Genomic DNA, 22818 nt, shown 5'->3' on the forward strand with positions numbered 1-22818 from the left:
GTCAAGCTACAGTTTGAACCACAACCACCTTTTAGGTCAAGAGGGAAAAGCTTCACATCGGTACAACAGTGATATGATTACTAACTTCAAAGTGCAGTAATTACAGGTATTTCTTGTTCTTTAGAAGCCAAGGAAATTAAAATAGATCCCATTCCCAGAAGACTAAAATCTTCCAGCAAAGTTTCCCATGTATCTACAATATGGTTTCAAAAATCTAAAATACACATTAAAAAAAAAAAAGATGCATCAGGAATTTCCATCTGAAAAATAGGTTATTGGGCAAATGCACTGTACAGGAGATAAGCCACTGGCTACATGTGCATGTACAACTAGACCTCTTTTTTTTTTACTCAAGGAGCACTTCTGCAATCATTTCCTAAATCTGGGCTGGCCTCTGGATTCTTTGGCAGGATAAAGACTTAGCAAAAAAGGCTGGAGTATATAAGGCTAAATGGAGTGATTTAGCCAAAGTGCTTTAGCTAGACTGATCTAGCTAAAGCTCTTTAGCTGAGGGGCCCTTGACAAATCTCAGCTAAGATGCTTTAGCTAGATTGATTTAGCTAAAGCACCTTAACTAGCACACACTTCCTGAGCCAGGTTTCCCTTATTTCTCTGTCCTGTGACAAGAAGAAAATCACCGAGCTGATTTTCTCAGTCTCACAGAATTCACCCTACTGAAGCCCTAGAGACATCTGGAGAGTCAGATTTGTTCTTCATATTATGTGCAATTAATATTAAATTGTGGAGACACCGTGACTGTTCCGAAAAACCAGCCAGGATACCCCATTCACTCACAAGTAAAGCAATTTGTCCTATAAAAAAAGGAGAGAACAACATAGAGAACTACTACAGCCTTAATTTATACAGAAAGCCAGGCAAGGAGCTGCTTCAGAAATGACCTTGGAACAGGCTGCCCAGGGAAGTAGTTGAGTCACCATCCCTGGAAGTATTTAAAAGACGTGTAGATGTGGCGCTTAGGGACATGGTTTAGTGGGCATGGTGGTGTTGGGTTGACAGTTGGCTTTGATGCCTTAGGGGTCTTTTCCAACCTTAATGATTCTATGACAGATGTATTGAAAGGATGTATCCAGTGCTCACACCTGAATCCCAGAACACACAACAGAAACTGTGATCAGGGTCCAACAGCTTCAGAGTAAATATGACAATTCCCTCAGTGCATGTAAGCAAAAGGGATAGATATTCCACTTTACACTAATCAGACCATTTAATTTTATTGCGGCCTAAAACATGGAAGTTATTTTGATGCAAGACAGACAGTAACTTGGTTAAACAAGAGTGGAGGAGGCAAGAAAACAGAAGATTTTATACTCCCAACTAATGCAAGATGAACTCCAGATGTCTCTGTGGCTTTTCAGCATTGTCAGATGAGAAACAGCTAACAGGAGTTCCAAGAGCTCAATACAAATGTGCAAGGCTATGCACACAAACACACTAAAGTCTGTCCTGCAGAATTACTATTTCAGTAGACATGGTTAAGGAAAAATGGATGAAGGGAGAGAGACAGAGGACTGAAGAAGGCAGGTCTTTTCGTTACAGCCCATTAATAATACAATCGCAGAGGCAGGAACAGCATGTTTCTCACCTCTCAGTTTATTATTTACCTACGGAACCACACTCCTACAGAGAATGTAAAGCATGAAACAACCCAGACCTGTCACATACAGCATCTCAAAAAGCATGGACTCTCTATATTGTGATTTGTTTACTGTAGAGTAATACTGTCACGATCACACATATGGATGTTTTATGTCTATCACGTAAGAGAGCAATACAAAATCTGAGCAGGGACCAAAGACCCAGCTGAACTACACATAACGTAACAGCTCAACTGACATCTGAAAACACATCCCTTTACCTATACCAGCATAAGAATACAGGTATTGACACTAATATGTGTGTTACCATTCATGGTTCTAGACTTTAAATAAGAATAAATAAGAGTATAAAAAGGCCACACAATCGGATCAAGAGTCCACGTAAATCCAGTATCTCTTTTCTAACAGTCACTGTAAGGCTGGGGGAGGGTGGAGGCTGACGCTTCCAGCCTTCCCCTTCACCCTTCAACCACCTTCTGGTTGGGGATGTCTCAAGTCAGATGTTGTTTCTGTGTATTTACCAAGAGATTTCTCTCCTGTCATCCAGTGAATGCATGACAAAGAGATGCAAAGAGAACCAACTGCACAAAGAACCTATTTCTTTTGTTTTGAGTTTGCCTCTTACTCGCCTTGTCTGAAGCCATTTGACCTATGTGAACAACTATGAGTATCTCTACTTCCCTTATAAAAGTAAGCACAAAAGTTCCCTTATTACTTACTTCACTGAAGTTTAAGAATGGTTACATATGATCTACAGGTGACTCACTTATCAAGCTTACGTACTTTCAATAAGTCAAACCATACATTCTGTGGATTGTGTTGGTAACATTTGGACACAAGCAAAGAAGCCATGGTTCTTTTCTTTGGTTTCTTTTTGGGTTTTGTTGGTGTTTGGGTTTTTTTTTTTTTAATTTAAAATCACATACTATCATATAGGAAACGCAAGAAAAGAAAAGTTTTCATAAATATTTAGTACAAGTCACACAAATACTTAACATAGGATACAGGCTTTGTATTTCTCATGATTCTCACACTTTCTCCATAACAGGATACGCTATTATGTCAACAGCATGTTTGATAGAGTGCAGAAGATTTAATAAAATCAAAGCCCAGATTATCTACTTACTATTTGTGACTTCCTAGGCATTGGTGCTGGTGGCTGGATTTGTGCCAAAGTACTTGTTGTAGAACCAGTTTGTGTTACTGGAATTTCGCATACAGACTCTCCTGCTGCTAAGGTAAGTAAAACAAGTAAATTTTAGGCATGCTTTAAAAAAAAAGTAAGAGTGATGACACAAATTGAAACCAAATTAATTACTCTTTAAAGGATACAAATAATTTTATACCCCATGAGTGTTTCATTTTTTTAATGGTTCTTTCTAAATAAATGAACAGAATTTTTCTATCCTTTTCCTTACCCAAAGACAATTACCTAAGACCTTTAATACTGCAGATATGCTAAAAGAGAAAAAAGCCTACAGAATAGATGAGAGCAAAACCAAATATCCCACTTCCCCATTTGTTCACTGTAGACTGTGTGCTTTTAGAACCCTTCTTTCCTAGTAAAGACCATCATTATCAAGATGCTCTATCCTTCACAGGAGACTCCTGACACAGACGGCAGATAGTCATTAGCAAATTCCTCTTGGGTATGTCAAGGGCAAATAAAAAAGAATCACAGTAAGAACCAATGAACATTTTACAGTGGAAGGGGAAACTGGGTAGGAGAAATTCCACTACAACCACCACAGAATCCACACAAACTTTACTTTGGACATTTTATTGAGATGACATTATTTTAATGTCCCAAACTAGTAGTCACCTTGAACAATGAAAAGAGCAGAATAAATAATGAACTCTCTTCATTAGCATGAAAAGAGAATATCAATTTGCAATTTAATTAAAAGTGACACTATATGAGCTTTAGATTTTCAAACTAGAAACACATTTTTCTATTCTAAAATGTGTATCTGTTACCTTGTTTATGACACGTGCAAACGAGAGTAAACTAGCTAAAGTTTTCATAATGCATCCTTTGAGTGGGGTTTAGGTGAGGTTAGTTAAGCTAAAGCCCAACTAGAATTGAATCTGTCAAAGACAACAAGAAGGGCTTCTGTAAATACATAGGTAACAAAAGGAAAATTAGGGAAATGTGGGCCCATTGCTCAATGAGATGGGGGATCTGGTTACACAGGACATGGAAAAAGCTGAGCTACTGAATGCCGCCTTTGCCTCAGTTTTTACTAGCAAGACCAGTCTTCAGGAATCCCAGGTCCCAGGGACCAGGGGAAAATCTGGAGCAAGGAAGTGCGAAGTCCTGCACCTGGGAATGAACAAGCCCATGCACCAATACATGCTGGTGGCCACCCAGCTGGAAAGCAGGACCAGAGGCAATGGACACAAACCAAGGTGCTGTCTGAACACTGGGAAACACTTTGTTACTGTGAGGTGACCCAGCACTGGCACAGGTTGCCCAGGGAGGCTGTAGAGTCTCCATCCTTGGAGATACTCAAAAGCCATCTGGACATGGTCTTGGGCTACTGGCTCTGGGTGGCCCTGCTTGAGCAGAGGGGTTGCGCCAGATAACCTCCAGAGGTCCCTCCCAATCTCAACCATTCTGTGACTCTGTTTCTTATTACTTGGCCTCATTATTTACATTAATTGGCCCATAACTCTGTTCACGCAGAAGAGCTTGAGGCATCAGGGCTTACACAATCAAGAAAAGAAACAACAAGAATGCTGGTAGTGACTGTAGTTAAATGTGTAAGGTACATAAAAAAAACCCACTCGCCCGTAGGCTGTTATAATGATAGCTTAATTACAATAAAATAGATCTCTAAACCACAATTACCAGTTTGTTGTAGAGACCCAAGTCCTCTGGACTGCCCTTTGTTAGTTAAGCCAGATGACTTCTCAGTCCTGTGCAGAAAGTTAGAAATTCATCCATTTAAGAAACAAACAAGAACTTGAACCGCAACAATACAGAGTATTTTCCACATTATAAAATTCATGTCATGTTTTCAGTATATTCCAGTGACAGCTATGTTGCTTTTAAAAATACTACTTTGCTTCCGTATTTTTGATTACACCAATCATAAGTTGCACTTAATTTAAAAATGTAAGGCAGAAGAATAAATAGGTTCAATTACAATTGCAATTGTAATTTGTGTAGAGCAGATTTTCTTTTTCTAAATTCTGAAGTTCCTTTCACTGCTGTTTTAACATTCTTTATTAAAATTATGTATCTGTATTAATCTCTACATTATAGCAAGCTTCAGCAAGTTGCTTCTCCCTTTTACTTAGTATGGTATATGCAATCAAAGGACTAAAAAGGGAGCTCAAAGGTCAAAGGTTGTTTACCTCTTTCATTCACAAAAGATCAACCGTGTATATTATTTATCTCACATATACACATACACATACATGTCCCTATATCTTATAACTATCTAAGTTTGTATAGGCTGTACTCTGCCAAATTTTCAGTGTTGGAGAATCCAGAAACTTCTCAGACAAGCTACTACAATATTTCCCTATGCTTATTTTTGGAAAGCTTTCCCTAGTGTCTAACTAAATTATTCTTGCCACAATTTAAACAAAAGTTGTCTTTCTTGGAGCCATCATGAGATGTAAAAATGAATGGCATAATCCAACACTTTGTACGTATTTGAAGACGTGTATCTATGCTACAATTTTGTTTTTTAAAAAATGTAAGACAATCTTACTTCTTCCAAACTGTTCTCACAGGTCGTATTTTGTGGACTTCTCGTTACCTTACTGATCTCCCTCGGTTTCTGCCTCACTAGTTTGTATCTTTATTTTACTACAATACCCAAAACTGAACAGTAGTCCAGCTGAAGCATTACTGATGTTCAGTCAATTGGAAGGATTAATTCATATAGTTTGCAGGCTATAATCAAACAATACTATTTCTCTTTGACTCTTCCACAACAGCATGAGTCGTCTGACTTACTTTTATTTATGATTCACTATGTCCTTGCAGATCCTTCTCTTAAGGACTTCTGCTTAACCGTACTCTGCTGTTCTCCATGCTTCATTTTTTAGTTGATTGTTCTTAAGTACTAAGTGTTGCTTACTGAATGACACCCCTCTTCTCCCTTGACTACTACTCCAGTTTCTCAAGGCTGCTTTGGATATAATCCTGTTTTCCAATACACTTGTCCCTCCTAACTTTGTTTCCTGCAAATTTAAAAACGATATTTTCTGTTCCAGGTCCCTGTACTCCTGGCATGAATGAAAATATTGAATGGAACTGAACCTACGCAAAACATGTGAACAATAAATGGCACACTCAGACATAAGATCGCATTATCCCTTCTTTGTCATTAGATGATAATTGGAAATGGATTATTCTTTGTGGTTTCTTATTTCCATCACGGCTAAGCATTCTGTAGATATTCTGCAAATCACACAATCTTAAATCACTAGGCTGTCTTGTTTTTACTGTAGGAATCCTTGTAATCTGCTCCCTTAATGTCTGCCTTCTGTTCATTCCCATACTCTAGAACACATCACTGGCAAAAGTATGCATGCTTTATAGATGACTTGCATGTAATATAACATAAAATTGAAAAGTTACTAATAATTATGAAGTGTATTAAATACTAAAATGACATCAGTTACCCAGGAATAGGCTTTCTTTGAGAGATTCTACTAGGAGGTTGTGGGGGCAGTGGTGGTGGGGTTGGCTTAGTTTGTGGAGGAGCTGGTTGCTGTTTAGATTGCTGATTCAAAGCTTCTATAATGCTGGCTGTCTTTGCCACTGGAGGCGGTGGTGCTGGAGGAAGCACATCTATAGAAGAAAGTTAGACAGTGAAATGGAATTAAATTTCTATTTGCCATTTTGTTTCTTGGGTTCTCATCCACAGGTTTTCCTGTTACAGGATTTACCCCCATCCAAGGAAAATGCTTTACTACATGTAATCAATAACTTAAACAGAAAGCAATCCTTCCATTGGAAACCTCTTTGGAACTAAGTTTACCTTTTGTTTCACCTAGTCGAGGTCAGAGAAGCTCATAAGTACTTCAATTCATTCAAGCATTAAAGTACAAGCAAGGAAAATTTTTACCAAAGTCAGTCATATTCTTCAAAATAGTAGATCAGAGTATATATAATAAAGTGCTAATATTGTTTGCTCAATCAAGGCCTTCAGTTTGTGTTTTATGGAAAAGTAACTGAGTGAATAATATCTGAGAAATTTTGTTTAGAGGAATGTCTTTTCTTAAAATCTTGTTACGACTAACATCTAACTAACTTCACATCAGCTTTAGCAATTAATTAAAATTTCTATTGAATTCTTGAAACCACCACAACAGCAGCTGGCAATGCATTAAAACATCTTTTTGCATTCCTGTGGTCTGCGAGAATCAAGCACAATATGGGGATGTAGCCCGAGGCCCACATGTAACGCTCATCTTTACAACTAGTGAGAAATGCAGCATTGAAACTGTATATAAAAGTGAAGAGCAGAGCTCTTCAGCTCTGGTAATAGGTAGTATTTCCTGTTGACCCTGCACTACCCCATACAGTCCTCACTGGAACATCAGAGAAGACAGTTCATACAAAGTTACCGGATGGGAACGATAGGCCAAAGCTACAGTCACCAAAAGAGGAAGTATGAGTTGTGGAAATGGAGAAATAAGCCAACTATGATTAGAAACAGCAGAAGGGAAAACAGGGGAAAGTGGAAACATACTTGTAGATGTTACACGCAATGGCGGCACAGGGGGATGAATAGCTGGTGGATCTGATGAAGACCTCTGCCTGCTTATACTTTCCACTCCTAAAGAATTTGTCTTCCACATTGCATTAGATGAAGAAATTGTCTGAATACCACTGCCAAGAACTGAAGGCTGAACTAAAAAGAGAGGAAAATACTGTATTATTATTATTGCTTACCCTAAGCACAAAGTGTTAATATTCACACCCGTGCTTTTAAAAATGGTGCCACTAAAAATAGACCACTATATTCAGCAACAGGAACCACTGCCATCCTGCTGGAATGCCAGAGCAGAAATCAGTCTGGTGTAAAAAATTACATAGAAGATTCTGGGTGAAGTCTTACTAACATTTTACCTAAGTAAAATTTGTCTCCAGTCATTAGTTTAAAATATGTCAACACTTGAAAAAGCAGAAATTTCTCAACAAGAAGACAGAAGGCACGTCTTGCTACCTTCTTTAATCCCTGACTGATAGCTGTAATCTTCTCGGGTACTGCAAGAAAAGGACCTCACTCTTGCATGAGCATTAGCAGACATTGCTGACTCAAAGTGAAGTATCAGTTTTGACTTGGAATTGACATAAAACTGTAATTCTGAATTTTACCCAAACAAGAAGCTGTAATAACTAGTCATGAAACAGTTACAAAGTACGACTTCTTCAGGGCCTCCTAAATAACTCCATTCTTAGGCCACAGCTGCCTCCCCATTTCATAAAAACACACTACAGGTTTTCTTCATAAAGCCAGTATTTTGCACGTACCATGCCACTTCTCCCTACTCGGCACATGAGCATCATATTAAGAAAAGATGAAACAGAGTAAGGTATGAATAAATATCAAGTTGCAGGGAAAAGCATAAAAGGCTCAGAAGACTTAGAGAACAGCCTAATGCTAAGAGCATAAAGGAGTAATAATATACCATAAGCATAACATCAACAACATCAGCAATCAACAACAAGCTAAGATCGATGATGCTATTATAGCTTTTAACTAAGAATATAAAATAATAGGCTAATACATTTCTAGAGTAAAGAACATGAGCTAATAATCTAAGCCAGGCAGTATGCTTTCTTGGCATGAGTTGCGCTATACCAGTGCCAAGAAGTCTGGGGTTGGGAATGAAATTAAAATGACACTCTTTGAAAAGTGTCACTTAATCAAGGGCAAACAGTGGGTAAAACAGTATGGTTGGTCATGATTAAAATAATATCAAAGGGTAAACCAGTCTTTTTAACTATCCAATTGTATTACTAATTTGGAGATAGAATCTAACAGTTAAACAGACTACGCAAGCTCCTTGGGTGAATTTTCCTGTTTGGTGGGGGCAACATTCCTTTCCATCAAGTAAAAAAGGTGTCTAGATATTAAGCTTAGACTTCATGCAGAAATGTTAGATGAAAGGAATCTCACCTTGGTTAAGTTTTATATGCTGCTAAACTTCCCCCAGTCTCATGCTACCCTTTTTAAGTAACACAATACCATGCTGTTCTATTGTTCTCAGTTTTTCTGCCGCCAAAATAACATATTTTAATCCGACTTTTATGCTGCAGCCATTCCTGTGAGACCAATAACTGACTTTTCATATTGCACAGATGTTCAATTTGCCATCTCAGACACAATCACTGGTATATGGAGTCTTGCATTCTGCACAGTGCTCCTAAAGGCAGAAGCCACTCACGTATGCCTAGAACATTCCCCACTCGTATCTCCTCTTACGGTGTCTGAATTACAGCACCATGGAAAAACATGTTTACATAGTCATTTTTCTTGAATTTAACTTTACATAAATTTAGCATCCATGAAAGCTGCTGGATTAATAAAGGTATTAAAACAATGAAATGCACCAAACATGTACTGTACAAAGAGGACATATACAGATTTCTCTATATTTCTTTAATACAACCCAAACAGATTATACATGAAGATAAGAAACAAGTTCAGCATTAGCTCTAACGGTAGATTTGCAAGCACACAGCCCTTCTGAACCAGGATGAGACAAGTGCATTTTACATTGTTCTGCTGATCAGGGTATAACCAGTAATTGGCAGTTACATTTTCAGGTCAGCTACCAGTTCTCTAAAATCATCCGGTTCTCCACATCATGACACTTACACTTTTATTTCAACAACCTTGAAGCATATATTTGTTAAGAGAAGACTTTGCAAGGTTAAAATCTCTCATGTGCTGCATACACTCTCCATTCTCCCAGGTCTTAAGCAATTTTCCACAGCAGCCAAATGCTATTGAAATTGTTTAAATTGAACTCTGACATCTTCAAGAAACAGAAGTATAAGAAGATGGAATACAACAAAAAAAAAATTGCTGAACTAAATTCACTGCAGCCCTCCTTTTAATAAATTGTTTAACTCTATCGATGTTACCTAGGCATTGTTTTCCCAAACACTATTGTGTACTTTCTTGCAGGTATACTGAAAATCAAACTCAGAACAGGTTGTGCAGATTCACTTCAAGTATATAAAATGAAGTCATCAATAAACTGTTCCAATACTTACCTGTGCAGAATAACTGTAAAAGAAAACCTAAAAATGTAATAATAAAAAAAATGTTATGATTCCATTCTTCTAACATACAATGATATTTTCCGGTGTTAGTACCTTTGCCAATATTCCTTGGAGGTAGAGGAGGTGCACTACTTGTAACAGGTACTGCAGGCTGAACGGGAGATGGACTGCCACTAAGTATTGCTCCGTATGTTTCATTCTGTAATATGCTTGGCATAAATCCTCTTTGCTTATCCTTAGCAATGTTCGCTGCATCTCTTGCCAAGGATGCTACATTAGGCTGAAGTTGGTTTGATCCAAGTTGATAGAAGCTGACAGGCCTGTCCTCCCTCCGATTGGGACTGGGTTGCTTAAACACAATAACAAAAGTACTCACTGATACCACATGAGTTGTACTCATTTTATTTATTAGTTTATAGAAAGTTATTAGTTTCTAGAAAGAAAAAATGGCTTCTAAAACGCATTTTTGTTGCTTTTAATACGTAATCTAAAACCTATGTTCTGCCCTCTTCAAGACAAAGTAACTGCACACATTAACAAAAAAAAGATTAAATATGAATTGCATTTCAAAACAATTATCATTTTCTCATTTCCTCCTGTAGTATACTCCTATAGGATAATACTGTAACCTTATATACACAGGACTATACTCCTATAGATAGTCAATATAGATATTCAGACTGGATCAAGTAAAATTTCCCTGCGTCAAAATACCAGACAGTATTTTCAAAAGTAAATACACAACTGAAGATCCTGAGCCTCATCTGAAGTTCAGCAGCATTAGATCCAAAATAGATGCTCATGATCTCAAAAACCGGACACAATTGCATCTAAGTATTCTACCTGTACCTCAACCTACAACAAATTAGAAGCCAACACTTCTCATGAACTCTTTTTAGCTCACTAATATTGCTGGACAAATTCAGGAGATTACTTCAATTGGCAGCTGGGATGGAACATTGCTCATCCCATGCACATTATCACATGAGATCTAGTTAGTTGTCTTTGAGATTTACAGCAAGTCATCTGCTTGCTATGCACACTTAGCATTATTTTTCCTGTTTCAACAGCAAGCATAGTAATTATTGTTATCAAATGATAATTAAAATAGCTGGAGTTAGAAATTCATGTGGCTAGTACAGGAATGGGTTGTAACAATCCACAGTTCAGAAAGCATAAATATGCCTTTAGAAATAGTGTTAGATAAACACGTCACTGATGTACTGTCTGTATGAAATTAGAATAACCATTTATAGTAATAGCATTTAGGCAGAATAAAGATTTACACCAACAGTATCACAAATAAGCAATTGATTTTCCTCTGAATATATGCAACACTTACTCTGGATTGATCATGTAGGGCCTTCAGACATGTTACAACACAGCATTATAGTTCAAAGATTTATTAGAATGATGTATGTGACAGCCAGACGCATTAATCCCTACCTTTACTTGGCTTAGCAGCCTCACTCCTCACTGGTTGACACTCTCCATTTCCTGACCTCTCCACTGCCCTGGTTCTGGTATTTGTTTCAGCCCTTTCTGAAACTTGCTTCTGCTTTCTAAACCAGCAGAAAATTCTTTCTTCTTTTGTTGACTTAGCTTTTCACTGGTTTACCGAACTGAAACAGCTCAATACAGGGACAAATGTGTGCCAGAATAGAAGCAAAAGATGAGGTAGGACCAGGCAGCCGGGGTGTGGAACCACAGCAGAAACCAGTTGGATTGTCCTAGCCTTCCTTGAGGTTAAGACGCTCTTTTGGAAAAATTCTGGACTAAAAGAACCTCAATTTCAGACATGACCTTTTCTGACAAAGATTACAAAATCTATTCAATTGCTTTACCAGAAAGAGACACAAGCCCAGTAGCTTGACATCTTTAAACAGAACTCTGATGTGATTCACCAGTGCATTCAATGTAGTCACAGACACTGTGACTGTGATTAATAGTCCTTAATCTCCTTTCAAAGTCCCTGTAGTATAAGCCTATTAATAGTGGGCAGTGAAGTAGCAGTTTCATTACTTTAGCCTCATTGCTGAGTAGCAGATAACTTCCTATATGAGGTGGAGCTCAGGGACTAGCCAAAAAGAGAACACTCAAGTGCAGAAGGCAAGTGGTAACAATGAAGGAAAAAACAGATCAAAAATAAAAATTTAAAGTGTCTCAGATAGGGATATGCTAGATATCTAGTTGTAAAGTACCCAAAAGGTTTTACAGCTGGAAAAAATGAAATCTCTAAAACATAACAGAAAGTTTCAAGCTGCTTTATCAAATAGGTCATCATTACTGCTGTTATTATCTGGATGGTGATACAATATACAGGAATACATAAATACTAGGATATAATATGAAAGCTCACCCAGAAGAACTGGATTTAGCAGCTCACAGATTCCAGATTCTTGCACAGATACCAAAATTCTCAAGAAAAATCTTAAGAAAATTCTCAGAAGGTAGCAATTGTGCTTTGAAAGGGATGGCTTGTGACACATTTTTTGCTCTTTGTTGCTAACTCTAGTTCCAGTCAAGCACCAGAGGTAATAGCTATCTTGGACTAAAGAGACAGGACACGGGGAGAAGAATCCTATGCAGACAGGATCTTGCAAAATTGGTATTTTGCAACAGAGGAAACTTACTGATGTCAAAATTAGTCTCCAAAACATTAAGCCAATCCAATGATCTGATGGCCTAGCATTTTTAAAGACATTCTGTGAAGGCAAAGAAAATGAACCCATGACTGTCAGGTTTTAATATTTCTGAAAACAAAGAAAAATCCAACACGCAAGATTTGGTTTTACGTTATTAATTACGTATTAGCAATTCATGCCCTAGCTGAGATAGGGGACTTCGCAAGAGAAGTACTAAAATGCTAAAACTTGTAGAAAGAAAAAAGTCAAAGTTCATTATCCAGAAGAGAAAGGGTTTTTTGTTAGCTACTTTCAAGAGAAAAAAAGGTTGTCCTAACACCTGAAGATTAAATAATATAAAGCCTATTGTGTATTCCTTGCACTTTTTAAAGGAAGCAGAAAAGGTATAAGCGATTAGAGCACCGCACACACAAAAAGAACAAAAACATGTATTCAATACTTATATGGAATACTTCAGATTATGAAAGTTTCAGAATGTCATTAATATTTAAGAGCCTATATGTCATTTCAAATGACTTGGCCCTTAGAAATCCAAGTCATTTTTAAGTGTTGTTCAGATATCAAGACACGGTAGTTTGTTCCCTGTCTGTATGTTTAGGTGCTTAAATATTTTTTGAAGTTGGTCCCCAAATTGGGAAATTAAATTTGCAAAATGCAATGAAGTTTCTACGCTACTGGAATACTTTGTCATACTTGTAATATGACCATCCTTGGAGATATTCAAAAGCCATCTGGACATGATCCTAGGCACTGGCTCTAGATGACCCTGCTTTAGCAGGGAGGTTGGACAAGATGACCTCTAGAAGTCCCTTCCAACCCCAACTATTCTGTGATTCCGGATCCAACAGCACCACACCACCACCAGAAATTTCAGATATGAAAAGGGAGAAAAACAAAAATATTTTTACATGAAGATTCAGAATTTAGACCCTACTCTGCTATTAATGACGTGGCTTATTTAATGCACAACTGTAGTTCCACTGAAGACACGCCAATGCATAAACTGTTCCAAAATTAAAGCCATCGACTGGAGCTGTTTCACAAACATGAGGAGATACTATAAGGTGCCTCTCTTTGTAAAGGCAATTTTCCCAGCTCATGTTAGTTCTGCTTCATGATCAGCATATCTAAATACTCCTGATGTATTGAAACAAACTATTGACTCCATTAAGAAAAAGATATCACATCTGGCTAATCATAATTCGATTATCACCACACGGTCATATGTTTTATATCTTACATTAAAGAGAAAAAAGAAGACAAACTATACTTTAAGGAGCTAAAATTTAAGCTACTACATTTTACTACAGAACTTTATTTCACAGTGTCTTCATATCTATAGCAAAAAGTAGTGTTATTGAAATCATTATGAAAATCATGCTTATGCAGGTATGTGTACAGAAAAATAATAATGTATTGATACAAACCTGCAGTTTTTCATCCACATCATCATCACTTTCGTCCAGATCTTCATGGAGTAACCGCCATTCATATTCTACATGAACATGAGAATTAAATCTTCCAGACAGTGCTTGAGTAAGCTAAAGAAAAGAAGATGACTGTTGACACCTATGTTATGTGCAGTACTTATTTTAAAACAACTTATTTAAAAACAAACAAAAACCACATATAGAAGGAACCTTAGTTTCTAAGTACAAATATTACTTTCATTTTAAAAACAGATTTCAGTAATCAGGAAGTCACTGCACTCTGGTAAGTTTAAAGGTCTGTGATCAAACACAACACAAATAAATCAAAAGCAATTGGGCTTTTCATTAACCATTGTAGGTCCATTCTCCATTGCAGGTCCACTCTCCATTTTCTGACAATAAGCACCACATCCTATTTCCTTTGATTTAGAAATTGCAAGTCAAAGAAATTAACTGCAATGACAGTTTTTTTGGATCAGACTCACTTATCAAGAAGCCTTGACCCCACTAATCCATTTTTCTTGCTTACTGAAAGTAGTGATGGTAGCCAACATCTCTTCATAGAATCACAGAATAATTTGGGTTGGAATGGACTTTTAAAGACCATCTAGTCCGCCCCTCCCACACCATGGGCAGGGACATCTTTCACTAGATCAGGTTGCTCAAAGTCCCATCCAACCTGACATTGAGCACTCCCAATGACAGGGCATCCACAACTTCTCTGTGCAACAAGAGAATGGCCTTCATCCATAGCCTTCACCCATAAAAAGTACTTTAGTGATTAGATTTCAGTGGGATGTCAGACACTTGTGGATCTGGGACTAATAGCTCAAACAGAATCATCTCCTGGCCCCAAGAAGCTTAGCATTTCCAAAGCATCTAAAAAGAAATATAATTTTCTTCTTGAAAGCATATAACTTGACATAAGCATGTAACTATTTCTAAGCATACAACTATTCCATCTGGAATATATTTGTTGAATATTCAACTGTAGACTGTTAAATATTCACACATGATTCTGCTTATAAATGCACAAACACACAGAAAGATGCAACACTTACCAACTCTTCGCAGTGAGTATGTTTTAAGCGTTTAGCTATATCAAGTGGCGTCTCTCCTGATTCATTAGCTATATTACAGCAAGAAAAGAACGTTATGATGATAGGCGTCACTATTAACATGTCCATTACTAAAGATAAAGACAAACCTGCAGGTACATAGTGAAGTACTAGACCAACACACTCTTAAATTAATCTCTTTCCTTCATATGTAGGTCAACCTCACATCAACCCTCTGAACATTTCAGGCAGTAGCAACTCAACATGCCATATATATGGAATGATAGCCATGAAATGGCAGTATATAACTCAGCAACAAGATATCAGTTGAAAATCTTGGTACTTATCTAGATTTGTTTAAAAAGCAAGTGTAATGTATAAGTCAATTTTAAACTTGAAATAAACAGTGAATATTGATTTTTTTTTAATAACGAAGATTATATTCACAGAATTATGATAAACAATTGAGGAGAAAATGCACTTATTCCACCTTCACTGTTTCTTATCTGAAGCGGTGACAAATATGAAATTGAAGTACACATTACCCTTTTACCTATTTCAATAGAAGCCTTCCCTCTCAGCAGCAGTTTGAGGCACTCAACGTTGTCCGTCAGACAGCAGTAATGCAGGGCTGTGCTACCTTTACATGTTTGCTTATCTAGATTGCCACTATTGGAGTACAAGAAAGAAGAAAGCTGATTAAACTTAGTTTCCTACCCTATATTAATAAAACCTCTCTCATTACAAGATTTTCAAAGAATAAAATTACATTTGTAAATACTAGAATTAGTTTTAGTACTTGTATTCATTTAGTATTTGTATTACTTGACATAAAAGCAGTATCAGTAACATTTTAATAGCTTTCCATACACTCACCTGTTCTGAACTAAAAAGTCAACTATATGAAGGGATGTTCGATCAACTGACCTAACAGCAAGGTGAAGTGCTGTTTCGTCTTGCTCCTAAGAATAAAATAAAAGAACACATTTGTTTCTTCTGATCTACAGAGAAGCAGAAATTTTATTAAGACATAAATTAGATCAATTAAAACATTTAATTTCAAAATAATCAGACATGTTTTATTCAGATTAAAACATCTCTTGTGAAGACTTTTATTTCTTCCCTTTTGTTCCTTTAAACAAACAAATGGGTTGAAAACAAATAGATTATTGAATTATTTAACGTTTAATGTTTTAATACATGTAAAATATGATAGTATTTAATTTTAGATTAAACTATTTAATATCTTCTTTTGTTATTGTTAAATTACATCATCAAAAGGACAAGTGTTCAGAACAGTGTTTCAAATCTTATTTTCAACTACGAAAAAATAGTCCTTTTTAATTAATGAAACATTATTGCACTTATAACAAGTTGTCTAATAAAATTTACAACACTTACATGGCCATTGGCCAGTGGAATTTTTTCTGTGAGATCCACACCGTCAGCATATACTTGGACTAACCCAAGAATGTCTCTTGATTTGACTGCTTCACAAAGAGCATGTAATTTAGTTGCATTGTCAGCATGCTTTTTCCTTGCATATTTTCTCTCAATATACTTGGCAGTAATATAATCTTTTCTTGCATTCCTGAAATTGAATATAATTTACTTCTATAACTTTTAGCAGAAGATACACATTAAAATTTCCATAAATACATGCAAGTCTTTTGAAATAAAATCTGGGAAAGACTATTTCTCACTCATTATGATAATTTTTATTTTTAAATATGCATGTAAGACATGCAGTCTCGTATTTCCAGTATGAAATGTAGCTACAGAAGATGAATCCAATATCCAATACGAAGACAGACCATGAATTTTCCCCTCTGAACTCTAGTGTGAAGTTGAGATCAAGACTACCCAGCTCTATGTACAGAAGATACATCAAAGCTTCATAATGCTCGTTTGCTAACAGCAGCCTGGCAGGTTTATGTTTACCTGACTCGTACTCCTACACATGGTGGAAAGGGATGGAAGGCATGGGATACAAAAATTTGCCTTATACCTCCCCACAGACTATCCAGGCCTTGGATCTGTATTCACAGCAGTGAGTATGTCCTGTACAGCAACTCTTCACCACAACCGTAACAGGGAGAACGTAGTGGAGTTTTTAGTTTCACCTCTAAACTGAGATGAAAACTTAGTACACTTGAATCAGCACATGAGTTATCACTTTTGCTGTTGATACCCAACTAACAAGTGACTACTCATCACAGCAAGGCAGGAGCTTGCATGGCTCCCAAAGGCATAATTCCTTACCAGCTCTTGGGATGTACACATTCAGTAAATTATTAGTAATTTTAACTATTAATATTAATATTCTGTATTATTATAGATAGTGGTAATCAAAAATCATTTAAACTGCATGGTTTAACATTGATTCTATCAGAACGATGAAAGTCCAGATAACGTAAAATCAGCTTCAACCAAAGCCAATTCTTCTGGGTTTGTTTCTGTATCATTTACTAGCTCTTTTATGATGGAGTAGTATCCAGCCAAGTAGGCAGCTGTCCTTGCTGTGTCTCTGCCATCACAGTTCAGTGTTTTCGAGGAATTCAATTAAATGTTCTGTCTTTATTCCACATAGTTACAGACTTAAGTCCTAGGTGTAGTTCCCAAACATTAGGTGTTTCCCTACCCTTGTGTGTGTCTTTAAAATTCCCAACAAGTCATATTTAATTTGTTTCTGTCCCACAAATCATGATTCAAAGAGTTGGTAAAATAATTCTTACTATTAGAGAAGGTACATTCAGTTAAAGTTCAATAAAACAGACATGCAAAGCATCAGAAAAAAGGTTTACTGCTTGGCTATAAGGCTATATATAAGACATTATACATCTTCCATGGCCTGCTGGTGCAAACCATAATGGCACAACCCATTAGCAATATTAAATTAAATGCCTGCCTTTTTCAGAAGTAGTGGCTCTTTACTTACATATCGCTGCTTGGATTAGGTTTGACCATCTCATCAACTGGCAGACAGAATTCCATAATCTCATTAAACCCAGCATTCCCAATATTCTTTGCAAGCTGTTAAAAAAAAAATCCACAGCTCACTTAATAAACATGTTCAGTTATTGGCCACGCACATACTAGTGGGAGGCAAAGGGAAAATCGGAATTGGGACTTTTTGTTTCTGATTCCTAGTTCTGCTACTACGTCAGCGGTCACGAACAGATTAGGTACCTTTTTGGAGGTCAGTTTTCAGCTGCAATTTAATACACAAACAAGTAACTGCAGAATAATCCTCCAAGACACCAGTTCATATAATAAATGCAAAATACTTTGTCCTGGGTAAGAACATACATACGAACTGCCACAGAGCAGCTGATATGTGGTAACGTCTTTGTGTAGCAAAGCTGAGTACATTTTCTTCCTTTGAGGATTACAGTTCTCTTCTAAAATAATGCTAAATAATTAATGGGATAAGTATTTGTGAAGTCCTTCAATTTTTAATCTGAGAGGCACATTTGTATCTCAAACAGCTGTGTTCTTTTAAAAAGCAACCAAGGGTAAAAAGACTTGGAAACACAAAAAATTTGAATTCTAAGATCAGGCAAAGTTTACAGTAAGACACTATGTTCCAGGAGGTTCCCTTAGACTTGAAAAATTAAGCTTTCTTAAATTACGTTTATCCAGAGGCAAGTTTCAAGACTGGAACAACATATCATTAAAGTGACAAAAGTATACTTGTGTTGAAAGTATTTTATAGCACTATTTTTAAGTTACTAAAAGCAATTTGATTACCAAAAGTTCAGATGTTCCCAGTACATCTAATGTAAGTGATTGCATTCTGGAATAGTGAACACCAAGTTCTCTATGGATTCCTGAGCATTCAATGCAAGTTAGAATTCCCAAATTTGTTGAAAGCCAGGTAGGATCTGAAACAGAAAGCACCCACAGAATTAAAATTTATTCAGGCAATTATTTAATTCTAGAAAATGTAGTATACAGAAATTAAATTCTGTAAAATAAGATTCCTGTATGTGAATTATCAGGGTTTTTTTTAATTTATGTCTTTGCATTTACTCTATTGGGAAACACAAACCAGGATTTCTTTAATAGAGAAAGAAGTAAAGATGCAGATTTTTTTTTTTCTTCCCTGTAAAGGACATTGCCCTCCAAGGGAGCTGGCTCAAACAGTCCAGTTTGTCATTTTCCACACGGCTTTCAGGAACTGCAATTTTCCATCACCAATATAATGGTGTCACATTCTCAATTGGGAGTATAGGGTATAAGTGCAGTTCAAATTGAAATAACAATGCCTACAGGGTTTCTTTTTGTATTTCAAGTATAGACTTTAGACTAAATGAAGCAGCAGTGATTCTGAAGTATACATACAGCACCACACTACAGTGGATTCTCACTCAACTATTTCAAAGATAGTAAGGCTCATCCCTCTCCTTTCGTTACCCTTGCTTGTCTTTTCTCCTGGTATTTTGCATTCTTGCTATAACGTTCCCTCATCTTCCAGACAAATAATTAATTTCTGAAGATTTAGACAGCTTTGAAATTCATGTATTTGATAAAGGTTTGTTAATAGCTATTTAGACTTTTCTCCTTTAAAGACAGCAGGATTGACTCTTCCCATAGTTTTATACTGTATCTATTGCTGGAAGTTACTATTGATTTATAAAGTGCACACAGCTTCAGATCTGATGTTTTCAGCCACAGTTTCAGATCAAAAAACCTAAGTCCTGCAGTGCCTCTGTGTCATAAAAGAACACAGGAAACAGCAGAATTTAAAAAATAATTTGAAGAGGATTAAAGTAGAAAATCATCGATCAACAAAAACCAACACTGCAAACCATAGTCAGCAGGTGCGTTCTTTTCCAAATGAGCATAGTCTTAGACATCTTTGACTCTCAAAGTCAAACATAAAAAGTAAAAAAAAAAAAAAAAAAGAGATGTATTAGTAAAATGCTTGAAGTATCTTACTGCTGTCAAGTTCTACTTAAATCTTACGTAAAATATGGGCTAATAAAATAAGTTCAATTGATTTATATAAGCAAAAGTTACAATTAGCAAAATACATGGGAGAAAAATAAGCATCTTTGTAACTTTTCTTCCCACTGACAATATGCATATAGCAAATCAGTCTTAATAAAGTAGTGCAATTAAATTGTTAGCGTATTCTACTATCTCTGTAATCTTTGTGAGATAAGGAGTAAAAGTGAAAGCATAAAACATCAGCTTAAATACTCTCATGAGACATAGAATTTTTACCAATTAGAAATATGCTTAATTGAGTCACCTTGTGCTCCACAGTCACAACACACATCATTTCCAGTCATCCTCTGGACTTCAGATATAATTTCTTTTGTCAGTTCCTGGACAATATTATTTTCTCCTGTGTTATCATCTCCTTTGAATGCATTATTTAAAGCTTCCTCTTTGCTGTTTTGTAGCACAGATGTCCATCTAAAATGGCAGTAATATTTTGCTATTAAATGTTTTGGCACTTCTAAAGTTCAAGGTAACGTCTCAGTAGAACACCAGTATCAGAAACAAAATTAGCAAAGTAACTCACATTTGACATTCCTGTTCATCCTCTGCTTGAAAGTGGTATGTCCTGTCGTCTGCACAAAAAAAAATTCACATACTGATTAAAAAAAATGACTGAAAAACTGATTTTGCAGAAATCTCTCAGAAAAATCTAAAATTAATTGATGTATGACTCCTGAGGTCTCTAGTCTCATCACTGGAGTGTTGACAGGCAAAAGGTCTATTTAGCAAGTTTCACTCATACTACCTACAGTTCATCTATGTTTGTACCTACATTTACACAAGGTGGCTTGTTGCTCTTTAAACAGAAACTGTTTTCTTCAGTGCTGTGCTTCTATCACATAAGCAGCAGGAGAGCATAGTAATTTTTCCGTGTTCTAGATATAACCTCAATAATCACAAGTCTAAAGTTCTGCTGGGGGTGGTGATGTGTGAGACTAAAATATAGAGTCCGTATTTGAGTTTATCTGTGTATATAAGAAAGATTTAAAGTTTCCAAATGAGCTCTTAAAACTGCAGTAACCAAAAAATGACAAAACAAATTTGACAGACACAAAGCCCAAACTACAATCAGGATAAGCCCCAAGCTGTTTCAGTTAAATCAAGCTAAAAAATTTCAATTTACTACTACTTTCATAATTCTAAGCATTGTTATCATAGTGTACTATTAAAGAAAAAAGCACAATACATTTTAAGTCTATGAAACAAATGAGATATGATACAGTTTGGTGATTGAGTTGGACTTAAAATTAGTATAGTTGATGAGAGGAACAGAGGTAAAGGTACTGGCAGAAAGATATTCTAGGTTGAAAATTCATAAAGTTTGAAAAATATTCAGGCAAAAAGGTATTAAAAATAGTTTCAAACATGGAAAATGTTAAGAGAGTGAGGATACATGAAAGGACAGAAAGGAAAGTGCTAGATAAAGAATACGAGATTTTATCTTGCCATGATACAGCAATTTGCAGTTTTTAAAAAACAAGGTATGTTTTTAAACTCTATAGCAAAACAAAGTGAAGAAGTGACCTGGAGAAGGCTAAGAGGCTGGTTATGCCTTGTCATATGTATGATGGGACAAATTATAATGTTGCGATAAACTGATATTGGGCAAAATGTAACATGGTAATCAACAAAGAAAGAAAGTGCAAAAGTAAACAAGGAAGACCACTTGTTTGAGCAGAAATGGAAAAACTGTATATTGCATACATGAGTACTAGTCTATTAACGTAAGTAGCGTATCTTACATTTACCAATAGAAAAGAACTTTATTCTCTGACAAAGGAACAAATGAGGAATAGATTTATACTCTTCTCCCCAAATAATTTGAGATATATATTTTAGTAATGTAGTTGTAGTATTGAGCCCATAAATATAATACTAAAATGTCCCAGTGAGAAAACAAAGGAAACATTCTACTATATAATTTCGTATCATCCCTTTCAGCTCCCCAAATTACTCAGTTTTGGTGTTTTTAATATGTAGACTCTTTATCTCACCTTTATATCTAATGTGAGATAATAAAACTAAATAAGTTTTCGGTATTTTCTTCACAGCTACATAGCAACCACTATGCTCAAATTTTAAGCAGTTTTGTCACGTTTTAAAAGCTTCTTCTGATCTTGTACAAAAGTCGTAACTTTCCAACATGATCAGCTGTGACATTTTCAATATAAAGAACGATGTCACAGCAAAAATATCGTTACTCTATTGTAAAGCAGCACACAATGACACAAAGGAGTAAAGATAGCTTTAAAAACAAGTGGTTTTCCAAAGAAACAGGTAGTTAGTTCCATTATGCTAAAGTAAGTGAAATGGTAAGTCATCATAGGAAGGGCATTTTATAAAGGGAAGCATTCTACAATTGCAAAAACGTTTAAGTGGATTATCGACACATCTACAAAAATAATGCAACCCCCTTTGATATTAGCTGCAAGTAAAAAGACCTAAACAACAAACCTACGTGATATGAGGTCAAAACATTTTTTCTCCTCTGGGTTTGTTTTCACTTGGCAGGTTAACAGATTGAGCTTTGCTGGAGGTCGGTTAGCCTATTTGAAGATAAAGTATACACATTTTAGTATATTGATACTGACTGAGCCCTGCAGTCCAAAAACATAGGATAACATCCCGCTGGCCAGAAAGACTTGACAAATGGTCGTTATGTTAATTTTTAAGGTACCCAGGTTTTGATTTATGTCTTCTTCTGCATCATGGTTTAGAAACTACATTTTCTTATATTTGGCTATTTTGTTCACTGATAACTGGATAGACACTAGAATTTTGAAAGAGGAGAGGGGTAGA

General features: G+C 36.2%; 1 protein-coding gene across 2 annotated transcripts in view; it reads right to left on the bottom strand.

Moving 5' to 3' along the window:
• Positions 1-22818, bottom strand: part of ASAP2 (ArfGAP with SH3 domain, ankyrin repeat and PH domain 2) — a 94807-nt gene that overhangs the window by 5055 nt on the left and 66934 nt on the right. Inside the window, exons 12-26 of one of the 2 annotated variants that reach the window (XM_075145079.1) lie at positions 22478-22565; positions 20543-20591; positions 20267-20433; positions 18760-18893; positions 17948-18042; positions 16411-16600; positions 15886-15971; positions 15563-15678; positions 15013-15080; positions 13949-14062; positions 9970-10225; positions 7331-7492; positions 6258-6426; positions 4468-4535; positions 2743-2846 (exon numbers count right to left, since the gene is read on the bottom strand). In XM_075145079.1, the coding sequence (XP_075001180.1) occupies positions 2743-2846; positions 4468-4535; positions 6258-6426; positions 7331-7492; positions 9970-10225; positions 13949-14062; positions 15013-15080; positions 15563-15678; positions 15886-15971; positions 16411-16600; positions 17948-18042; positions 18760-18893; positions 20267-20433; positions 20543-20591; positions 22478-22565 (1866 nt within the window). Of the gene's footprint in view, positions 1-2742; positions 2850-4467; positions 4536-6257; positions 6427-7330; positions 7493-9969; positions 10226-13948; positions 14063-15012; positions 15081-15562; positions 15679-15885; positions 15972-16410; positions 16601-17947; positions 18043-18759; positions 18894-20266; positions 20434-20542; positions 20592-22477; positions 22566-22818 lie in introns of both variants that reach the window. The other variant, XM_075145078.1, reaches the window with a different exon arrangement.

This window comes from Calonectris borealis, chromosome 3 (genome assembly GCF_964195595.1).
Source record: "Calonectris borealis chromosome 3, bCalBor7.hap1.2, whole genome shotgun sequence".
In the NCBI taxonomy this organism is placed as follows: domain Eukaryota; kingdom Metazoa; phylum Chordata; class Aves; order Procellariiformes; family Procellariidae; genus Calonectris; species Calonectris borealis.